The sequence below is a fragment of the Gobio gobio genome (assembly GCF_949357685.1).
Source record: "Gobio gobio genome assembly, chromosome: 1".
NCBI lineage: Eukaryota > Metazoa > Chordata > Actinopteri > Cypriniformes > Gobionidae > Gobio > Gobio gobio.
The window spans coordinates 55,692,226-55,704,131 of NC_137097.1; the positions used below are offsets into that span (position 1 = coordinate 55,692,226).

At 39.0% G+C, this 11,906-nt stretch overlaps 1 protein-coding gene across 2 annotated transcripts in view; it reads left to right on the plus strand.

The window, feature by feature from the left end:
* The window catches only part of prkcbb (protein kinase C, beta b), a 174,219-nt gene that overhangs the window by 95,103 nt on the left and 67,210 nt on the right, over positions 1–11,906 (plus strand). For both annotated transcript variants that reach the window (XM_079832717.1, XM_079832716.1), the window contains exon 8: positions 6,113–6,209. In XM_079832717.1, coding sequence (XP_079688843.1) covers positions 6,113–6,209 — 97 coding nt within the window. The remainder of the gene's footprint in view (positions 1–6,112; positions 6,210–11,906) is intronic.

Consider the following 11,906-nt stretch of genomic DNA (forward strand, 5'->3'; position numbering starts at 1 on the left):
GTCACTCTGACGGAGCTCCAGTGGTTCTCTATGGAAAGAGAAGAACCTTCCAGAAGAACAACCATCTCTGCAGCACTTTACCAATCAGGCCTGTATGGTAGAGTGGCCAAACGGCACAATAAAGCCTGCCTGGAGTTTGCCAAAAGGCTCCTGAAGGACTCTCAGACCACGAGAAACAAAATTATCTGGTCTGATGAAACAAAGATTGAACTCTTTGGCCTGAATGGCAAGCATCATGTCTGGTGGAAACTAGACACCGCTCATCACCTGGCCAATACCATCCCTACAGTGAAGCATGGTGGTGGCAGCATCATGCTGTGGGGATGTTTTTCAGCGGCAGGAACTGGGAGACTAGTCAGGATCGAGAGAAAGATGAATGCAGCAATGTACAGAGACATCCTTGATGAAAACCTGCTCTGGACCTCAGACCGTGGTGGGGAAGGTTCATCTTCCAACAGCTCCAGAGTGCTCTGGACCTCAGACTGCGGTGAAGGTTCATCTTCCAACAGGACAATGACCTTAGGCACACAGCCAAGATAACAAAGGAGTGGCTATGGGACAACTCTGTGAATGTCATTGAGCGGCCCAGCAAGAGCCCAGACTTGAACCCGATTGAAAATCTCTGGCGAGATCTGAAAATGGCTGTGCACCGACGCTCCCCATTCAACCTGATGGAGCTTGAGAGATCCTGAAAATAAGAATGAGTGAAACTGCCCAAAATAGTTGTGCCAAGCTTGTAGCATCATACTCAAAAAGACTTGAGGCTGTAATTGGTGCCAAAAGTGTTTCAAAAAAGTATCAAGCAAAGGCTGTGAATACTTATGTACATGTGATTTGATGTGTTTTTTTATTTTTAATACATTTGCATATATTTCAATCAAACTTTTTTCACGTTGTCATTTTGGGATATTGTTTGTAGAAATGAATTTAATCCATTTTGGAATAAGGCTGTAACACAACAAAATGTGGAAAAAGTGAAGTGCTGTGAATACTTTCCGGACGCACTATACAGTGAGGAAAATTAGTATTTGAACACCCTGCTATTTTGCAAGTTCTCCCACTTAGAAATCATGGAGGGGTCTGAAATTTTCTCATTGTAGGTGCATGTCCACTGTGAGACATAATCTAAAAAAAAAAATCCAGAAATCACAAAGTATGATTTTTTAACTATTTATTTGTATGATAGAGCAAATGCTCTTATTTGCACTCCAGAGAACTTGGTGATGTAAGGCTTGGATGCAGTTGCTGGGCCATGGAAACTCATTCCATGAAGCTCTCTACACACTGTTCTTGAGCTAATCTGAAGGCCACACAAAGTTTGGAGGTCTGTAGCTATTGACTCTGCAGAAAGTTGGCGACTTCTTCGCTCTCTGCGCCTCAGCATGCGCTGACCCCGCTCTGTGATTTTAGGTGGCCTACCACTTCGTGGCTGAGTTGCTGTTGTTCCCAATTTCTTCCACTAACAGTTGACAGTGGAATATTTAGTAGTGAGGAAAATTCACAAATGGTTTATTGCACAGGTGGCAACCTATCACGGTACCACGCTTGAATTCACTGAGCTCCTGAGAGTGACGCATTGTTTCACAAATGTTTGTAGAAGTGTCTGCATGTCTAGGTGCTTGATTCTTTTTTACACCTGTGGCCATGGAAGTGATTGGAACACCTGAATTCAATGATTTGGTGGTGTGTCTCAATACCTTTGGCAATATAGTGTATACATATATTCTGAGGACAATTTTTACTTGGTGTACTTGTTTTTTTCAATTAAATTACATTTTATTTGCATTTGTATAGCACTTCACAATTACATATTGTTCTAAATCAGGTTAAATAAACAATGAGCCATGCCACCAATTTGCAAGCTAAAGTAGACAGTGATGATTAAAAACTCCCTAAAGATAAACACATATATAAACTATTTATGAGCTTGCATACATGGCAAGGTATAAGAGGTAAACAGAACTGTATGCAGATTTGGCTATTTTTTGCTGTTAAAAACATACACAGTTTATATCTATTCAATAGGACAAACCACTACTAAAAAAGTCATAATAAAGTTGCACTTCATTACAGTTACAAACCAAGAGAATGCTTTCAAGGAAGTTGTGCTTACCTTAAGATAACGTTCTGCTTGTACAGCAAGAAAATTTAACCTTCCCAACACCTTAAGGGACACATAATGCTCTCTTTAGTTCTTTAGTAATGTTGCTTGAATGTTGCTAATGTCCTTGATTATAGTGTTGAGTTTTCTTCTGGGAAACGTACACATCACAATATACCTCATTTAAATAATTCCCGCCCAAGTCATACACAAAATAAAGGGAACAAGGCCTGATTGAGTTGAGTTAGTGTGTTGAAACTCGAGATTATGATAAATGGTGTGATATTTCCGAAACACACTTGAAGTGTTTGACCAATCACAACACGCTGATCCAGCCAACCAATCAGAGCCACCCAATCTTTCGGAAGGAGGGGCTTCATAGAGACAGGATCCAAACAGAATTGCTGCGTCCCAATTTGCCTACTTATGCTACGACCTAAAAGTATGTACTCTTTTTGTGAAGAAAAAGTACATACTTTTGAGTGTGTTGCAGAAGAGTATGCAAGCTTTGGGACATACTAACTTCGTCATCTTTAACAGACTCTGTCACTTAGTTACGTGCATCCCGTCACTGTTTAAGCTGCCATCAATAATCGTCACAGTTAAAACCCTCCACATTCAATTTCATTTCCTATCGTTTGGGAGAGAAATGCAGTAGCACGTTGATCTACTATTTCTGGGTCTTTAATGCAGGGACTCTCCTCATGTTTGCAGTTTAAATATAATGATGCATTTAAAAGTTAATGTCTAAACGTATCAGTACAAAAGTTCTAAATGCTGCTGCAGGTGAAATATAATGTGGATAACATTGAATAAATATCTTTTCGTCAGGTTAAAGGGATAGTTCACCCAAAAATGAAAATTAGCCCATAATTTACTCACCCTCAAGTCATCCTAGGTGTATATGACATTCTTCTTTCAGACCAATAAAATCGTAGTTATATTACAAAAGTCCAGGCTAATCCAAGCATTACAATTTGATTAATAGTTGCTCTGTTTTTGACGTCCATAAAAAGTGCATCTGCCCATCAAATAACGTGCTCCACTCAGCTCCGGGGTGTTAATAAAGGCCTTCTGAAGCATATCGACGCGTTTGTGTAAGTAAAATATCCATATTCAAAACTTTATCATGGTAAACATTCGGCGAACCGCCTTTCGTGGAAAAGTGTTGAATGTTGAAAGTGAAACTCAAGATGCGTACGTGACGTCATGACGAGCCTACCTGGTCGCGTTAGTCTTTCGATCGGCAGGGGAACTTTCAACAATTTTTCCATAAATTGAACAGGGAAGGCGGTCGGCCGAAAGTTTACTTTATAAAGTTTTAAATATGGATATTTTTCTTACACAAACGCATCGATTCGCTTGAGAAGACCTTTATTAACACCCCATTTGATGGGCAGATGCACTATTTATGGACTTCAAAAACAGAGCAACTATAAATCAAATTGTAATGCTTGGATTAGCCTGGACTTTTGTAATATAACTCAGATTTTATTAGTCTGAAAGAAGAATGTCATATACACCTAGGATGACTTGAGGGTGAGTTAATCATGAGCTAATTTTCTATCTCTTTAAATACTGATAATTGATCACTCAATCTTCTTTATCTAAACCTGTCTACTTAACCGTCGGATTCTCACAACCGTCATGTTTGTAGATTTTTAAAACTTTTTATCCGCGTTTGTAGTTCTGATCGAATCCTCGTCCAACTCGCAATGGGTTATGGGCAATATCAACCGTTAGAGTGTGCGTCAATCCGCACTTCGAATTCAGACTGGAAATAATAGACCATCCGGGTATCTTTGGAATACGCTTTTCAACATACTACGATTTGGGACATACTAATTCTATCTTCGAATACTATTTAGGACGGATAGTATGCGCATTGGGACGCAGCAAGTGTTACTGACAGACTGGAAGGGGTATTTTAACAATGTAAAATATGTGAAAAAGAATGTTTTTTTGAACATTCAAATATGAAAACCTATTCTAGTAGACCCCAAAAACAAAATCAAGACTTTGTAAAAGGGCATAATAGGTCCTCTTTAATAGAATGTTGAAAAACTTTTTAGAGCATACATTTATTGACCAGTATGGTTTGAGCACAATGGCAACAAAAAAAACAAGTGATCGATTTTTGAGGTTGACTAGCTTTATGTTTTTGTTTCTCTTTTTTAGTGTCTCCTCTCTCTGTTGGTGTGTCTCAATCAGCTCTTTAGCTTCCTAGGTCGTGAATCAGTATATCGTGTACATGGATTTGGGCACTGGTAAGGACGGTAAGGACCCTGTCTCACTACATTGGGACACTGATGACTCAACATGACAACGTCCTCATTGTACAACATCACTACTGGTATTTATGAACAACAGCAGAACTGATATCTTTGCGACCTTTTTTTAAATGTTATTTTAAAGTACATTATTATAGATACTTTGCTTGTTACATATACATGCAACATTTCAGCCTTATAAATGTTAGCAAGATTATGTTTATTACCTGCCCAGCGATGTATGCTCATGCTGAAATATAATTTAAAAAATGGTTTGGATTTTAAAAAACATCTATCGAGTGTCATTGTGTAGTGAGTTGGCCCATGTGATTTATGTTTTGCGCTTCAGAACTTCCTTTAGTGACCATCAATGCTCCCTGGTTTTCACAGTGCATTGTAGGACTTTTTAGGGAGCGAGCATTGGAATGATTTTGCAATTGAGACAGCACTTTAAATGGCCGACTCCCTGATCAGTGCCCTGACTACTGAACTAGGGAGCTGATTGAGACGCACCCTGTGTTTTGCTTTCCAGATTTGACTTTTACTAGATAGTTTGATGAAATGCGTGTATGTGTTTTGTAAGGGCGTATCGGAGGTTTTGTAGCAGTAATGAGCTTCTATGTGACTTCGATGGCTGTTTCCTGCCACCCGACAGCAAAGCACAGAGTGTCAGATTAGAGGAGAGACGTTTCTGCTCCCCAGTGGACCTTCAGTCAGGACAGATCCACATTATCACAATCTCATTGTCAGAGCTGTCTCAACGCAACACTCATTCATATTTGCTAGTGGACAGAGTATGAGGACAGGGATAGTTTTTTTTGTGTGTGTGTACAGGATATAAAACAAATAAAATGTAATATATTATAATATATTCAAACTTTTATGCAGATAAATTGTAATAATATTATATTACTGTTTTTACTCTATTTTTGATCAAATAAATACAGCCTTGGTGAGCAGAAGAGACTTTCAAAAAAATTGTAGTTTAACATAACAAATATATAATAACAATTATAATAAATCAAATAATAATACAATATATACATGTATCATATTACATGACCTATAAGAAAAATCAACCCAGGGCGTTTCATGCTAACTGCCATTCTCATGCTCTTATTTCAATGAATGTGTGATGAAGACGCTCACACACAAGCCTCTGGAGGTCTAGATGTGGAAGGAAGAAGTGTAGTGGGAGAGCACTGCAGCCATGACTCATCTCCAGTCATAAACACAGCACACACACACACACACACACACACACGCGCGTGCGCAGACCAGAGGCAAGATGAACACAAGGCCTCCTATCACATCAGTAGCAAAACCCAGCAATGGTCACCTCACACCGTTAAACAGAAAGCTGATTTTCTGCTATCTTGTAGGACAGATGTTTTGAAGAGCTAAATATAAGACTGGGTATCACGCTGGCCTCAGACGTTTGAAAGCTGTTTTGGGGCAACTCCAACCATTTGGATTCCTCTCCACACATGATCATAGTCAAGGTCATCCCTGCTGAGAGGGAAACTGTAAGCGTATGAATGGTTTAAATGAGCTGAGGTAATTTTGCAAAATATGCCGTTTCAGGGAAGTGTGCGAGCAGTACGCAATTCCTATAGCGGCCAGATGGAGCCATTATCAGAGGAGGATTTAATGTCTGTTACTGAACCACATGTGACTCTGCAGAGATCCTGCACTCATCTAAATGTGCCTTATTTTCTGTCTCACACACACTTACATGCAGGTTTAAGCTGCTCAGTCAGGAAGAGGGCGAGTACTTCAACGTACCTGTCCCAGCTGAGGGAGAAGAAGGCAACGAGGAATTCCGGCAGAAGTTTGAGGTGAGTGTGTGTGTATGGGTTCACCTGCTTTTTCTGGGTGTGCCAGAGTTTATATATTTGTGTATGTGCACTGGTTTGACCGTAGTCTTTATATTGTGGTGTGTATTCAGGTTTCAGGCCACGCCCCCTACTTTATGAGAACATGCCGATGGAGAACGTTTTCTGTGATGGTTAGGTTTAGGGGTAGGGTAAGGGTTAATGTAAGGGGAAAGAATATACGGTTTGTACAGTATAACAATCATCACGCCTATGGAATGTCCCTGTAAACGACCTATACCTGCTCGTGGTACCTATATGTGTGTGTGGATCAATATGTATTTAAATTGCTACTTGAATACCACAACATCAAAGTCTAGAACCAGACCAATGTAGGAACAGGCACAGTTAGTTGCAATTTATTTCTAGATAGAGAACTGTTCCATCACTGGGTTCTGCATTGGTTAAAGTCAATCCGAAATAAATGTAGGTTGGGACTTGATTTTATTAATTGCGTGTTGATTGAATTATGAAAAGGGGGTGTTACTTGACAGCTGGAGTCAGATGGTTGGAGGAGGGCTTGAAAAGCAAGATGAAAAAAGTTGTTTCTATAAATTATTATATTTTGATTAAAGATTGTGAAGACAAACATTTGTATTGGAATAACATATACTGGAATCATGCCTAATAAGACCAGAAATGGAAAAAAAAGTAAATAGGGACAATTTTATGTTGATTTTGACTCACCGAACTGGGTGCAAGCAGGTGAAAGAGAGAGAGGTCTTTGTGCATGAAGCATATATCACTCACTGACAAATCTGCCACAAATAACACATTGGCAAATCCCAGCTTCCTCCCAAAGTAATCACACTCATGTCAACCTGCATTCTGCTCCGCACGTCCCAATTTGAATACAGAATGGAGATGACGGAGAGGTACCAGCACGAAGCTCCTGATCCCTGGGCTTTTTTCTCCACAGATTGATTCGGTCACATTTTTAAAGTCCCCTTTCCTCTGGTTTCCTCTGTCTTTTGAGAATATTCAGTAGTTAGTAGTTCAGACATGTTTCCCACTAAGTTGATAGGTGAAAATGGTCTCGACAGTTGGTTTGTGCCTATTGGTGCGTGCCTGGGATGCGTGTGGCATGCATGTTGTATGTGTGTGATGCCTGTGCCGTGTGTGTGTGTGTGAGGGGGCACGGACTGTGCAGGTCTCTGCATAATTCAGACAGTCCCACGAGCAGACCCAGCTGTGGACGCAGTTATGGTATTATTTATGAACAGCCCAATGCGAGGTTTAGCGCTGCTGTGTGTGTGTGTGTGTGTGTGTGTGTGTGTGTGTGTGTGTGTGTGTGTGTGTGTGTGTGTGTGTGTGTGTCTGAGCTGGCAGTTTTCCTACACTGGTGTGATGCATAATGCAAAATGTGAGAAATGGTCAATCTGTCGCTCATCTGATGGCTGGCATTTCACACATCATAGAGGAAAAACCTCATCTGTTTAAGTCTTTTTTTCCCCCCTCTCTCTTTATCTTTTATTTGTCTCTTTTCTTTTGTACTCCCACATCCCATTGTCTGTATAGGCCCTGTCCCAAATGGCACCCTAAACACTCGGGATCTTCCTATTAGTCTGCACTTTCGAGACATAATGCCGCTTTGACCGTCAGGTAGAGGTTTGCTGTGGAGCTCGCATCAGTGCGAGCTTGGCAAAAGTGCACATTGTGGGAGCTTTTGCAAGAACCCTTCTGAAATCTAAAATGCCAAATGGGGCGTCCTACACAATTAGGTTGCGGCCATTGTAAGTGCATATGAAGTGTGCAATTTGGGACAGGGCCATAGACAAATTTGAACAAACTCTTATTTTTAGGAACATGATTACATTGATGCAAAAATATTAATAATACAAAAATAAAAAATATAAATGTATTTGTTTTTACATATTGCAAACCTTTATTATTGTTTATATATTATTATTTATATTATCAATTTATTGATTTTTTTTTTCATATTGCAAATAATATTTTTTTGTATTATTATTGTATTAATGGGAATATACTCATTTTGCCTCACTTCCTACTATCTATAGAGACAAATGTTAAAACTCTTTTGGTAACTTAATGGTTACATTATTTCAAAATAACAATAATAACAACATTAATATCATTTTATTCATTTTTACATATTGAAAACATGTATTATTATTATTATTATTAACATGTTGAAGATGATTATTATTATTATATAAACTGTTTTAAATTAGGCTATATGAACTTAGACTCCTTGTAGCCTCATGTCCCACTGCCTATATAGACAAATGAGCACTCTTATTTTTAGTAACTTATCGATTACATAGTAATAATCATAATGACATGAATCATAATAGTAATAAATAATAATGATCATTTATTAACATGTTATTTATGTTTACGTATTGCAAACATTTTTATACGAACTGGAATGTATACTTAGAAGGCAGTATAATTAAGTTGTTTTGAAATTATGGAGCAGCCTTTGTGTTGTCTGTGATGGCTCTGTAGGCAGCTCACTAGCTTTAGTGCAATTCTGTCATAGATTAGCATCACATCTGGTGTCTTGTTCAGATCTATGTTGTTCGATTGTTGCTGGCTGAGAATAAATGACCCTGCATTCCCAGCATGATTCAAGACTGTGAATGTTTGTGAGGGGAAAATGCTGAGGCTTTGTATGAGAGCATCAGGATGGGAGATGTGGAAAAGGCTAGCGAGTCAGTTCCTCTCTATAGGGTGTTTGCGGTCAGGGCAGGTCTCTGCTGAAAGGCAGAGGGGGCAGATGAAGGATTGGCCTGTTGGTGCTCATGTTGAGCTCATTAAGGCCTGGTCTGTATCAGGCTACCTGCCAGCAGCTCCATCACACATGCGGACACAGACTGACCGGCAGGCCTCCCTCAGGATCTGTGTTAGTAAAACAGAGGCGGTCACTCCTGTGTCCTGTGCTGCAGGACCAGAACACCCTCATCTCACAACGCTCTGAGCTCTAGCCTCACGTCAACTTTTGTTCCCACATTGTGAGTTATAGCCAGATTTGGCTCAGCATGAAAACAGAAACAGGGAAATTACTCATTATCTCACACTCATTTTGGATCAACTTCTTTTTATATGGATACGGATGTTTCTATAGACTCAACTTGCCCAGGAGTCAATGACGTGACGCTGTTTTTTATTTTTGTGAATCTGAATCCATTACATTATTCAGAAAGAAAATGTTCTAACACTAGTTACTTATTTTGAAGCTGTACTTTGCCAAGCTGCACACTTCTTAATTTAAGTTTAAGCACTCTGTTGGTAAAGTTAACTCTTTCCCCGCCAAACACGGAATTTTTTCGTTATTTGTGAGAAAACGCTTCCCTGCCAAACACAGAATTTTCTGCTTTTCCGTGTTTTTATTGTTAGATGCTAGGGGCGCTATTACGCATCTTTTGAATGAGGACAGAATCTCCAGATCAAAACACTAATGAAGAAGACGCAAAAAACAAGTGAATGAAGCGATCCTATGTAAGCAGATGCATATGTAAAATAACGTGATCGTCAACATTAATCAGCATACAAATCAAAACTATCTAATGTTACTGAATGAAATGTCGACCCAGGGCGAGCTATAGGACTGTGTAAAAGTATTAAGGGTGTTGATGGACTCGATCTACTCCATCTGCGTTTGATCATCGCTCTGAATTTGATCTGGATTTAGTTTTTGACAAAAACGTGATTTTCTCAGATTTTTGTTCAAAATGTTGCTTTTTTTTATTAAACTTACCCATAAGTGTTGATAAAAAAGGAATGCATGAAGCAAACTTTTTTTGTGTTCTTTTTTAAGCAGAGGGTCTATTCTTTATTTTGATAATACTGCATGTTCAGATATTCATACAACAAAATGTTATATTCTACATAATATATCTAACGGTTGCCACGTGCACACACATAGTAAAACATAAACAAAACACAACGTAAAATCCAGGCCTGGTCCTCTCTCGTCCTTCACTGTCATCGCTCCTCCTTTTATGTTAATGTTATGTTATGTTATGTCAAAATGTATTGATACTTTATTTGCTGGACTTTATTGATTAATTGCAAGTCATTTTAAATAATTTATTTTAAATAAAAAATGTAGGACCGTGTAAATGTACACTAAATACTAATAAAACTAAAAAAGTTTTTATTATGTTTAATTATTCGCACTTACAACATTCAAAATAAATCCAATTTACATTGCAATGTAAAGTTTTTCCGCCAGTATTTTTGTTATGGCCTTGTGAAAAAATTATGGTATATTTATTGAGATAGTAAATATAGGTCCAGATTTACTAAACAGGGCAAAATAAATCCAAATAGCTCCGATAGGAATGGAAAGTTCTGCACGTGATCCACTGATCCACAGTCCAGCCGGATCATTATTTCCATAATGACCAACACAATCTACCAAGAGCAGTGCAAAGTAGCGTCTGGTTTAAGACAGAAAATTAAATCACCTTCATTGATTCATTTAAATACTCTCCTCCCACAAAATTTGCATCTGAAAGGGAAACTCTAACAAATGCATATGTAATAAGGTCAGCTTCAAAAATAACTGTCCATGCCTTTTCAGCGCAAATTTTTCACAGCATGTCTTTATTAAATCCTGACAGTAGTTTTTTTTTATGCCAAAAGAGGGTTTGCGTTGGCGCAAGCTGTAGATCTGGCGCATAGTTGGTAGATATAATTCATTTTCCACTCCTTTTTAGTTTTCCTAATCCACTGATGCAGCTTGGAAATCTAAATAAGTTCACCAATGTCACAAATAAATACATCTCTTTCAGCCTCGCACACATTTTCACATTTTGTTCATTTTCAGAATAATTGACTAAACATTTTCTTCACTGATAAAAAAAAGATGTTGAATCCCAAATAGGGTCTTCTGAGAATACTGCTGAGTGATAAATAAGTATTTTGAAAACAGCTGAGCTGGCATTGCTAATTTTGGTGAACGCTTTCCCAAGACTGCCTTTCATCCCTGTGTGAAAACAGTAGTACTTCTGCATGATGCGGTCTTTCGTGTATTGTAAATTTCTGTTTATGTGTGTGTGTGTCTGAGGTGTAATCAGAACTGTTAAGTCGTCTCACCTAATAGCCGCCCTCCTGTTGATAGCATCTCAACTTTTATTCACCTGTAATTTGGCCTGTCAGGACGTGGCCACCTCCCTCCACATCTCGCCACTATGAACAAATGACTTCCTCTCACTGTTTTGCTATCTTTTTTTTCTCTTTCCTTCTCTCTCCACCCTCTACACTGCTGCGCAGAAATGACTGTATTTGTGTGCAGTGAAGCGCGGTGAAAGCGACGCATTCAGCTCAGTGGAAATCTACCCACATTAGCATTTGTCTCCTTTTCATTTTTATCCCTCCCTTCCCATTCTCTCTTTCCTCTTTTGCATCCACCCTGTCCATTCTGGATCAGACAAATAAAAGTTGTCGTCACTGGGTCATCGGGCAGATTGTTTGTTGCTGCATATCTGTGTGAGTGTGTGTGTGGATGGGTTTTACTGCTGCGCAGGATATGGCTGAAATGTTTGCTATTACAAAAGAAAGACTGCCTTAGTCCGGTGATGAGGCTCTTAGCTGGATACAGAGCTAATCGCTCGTTCACGCCCAGCAATCGATGGAGGAGGAGGAGATGGAGAGCATTTTGTGTGTCCATGTATGGTGTGTGTGTTAGCA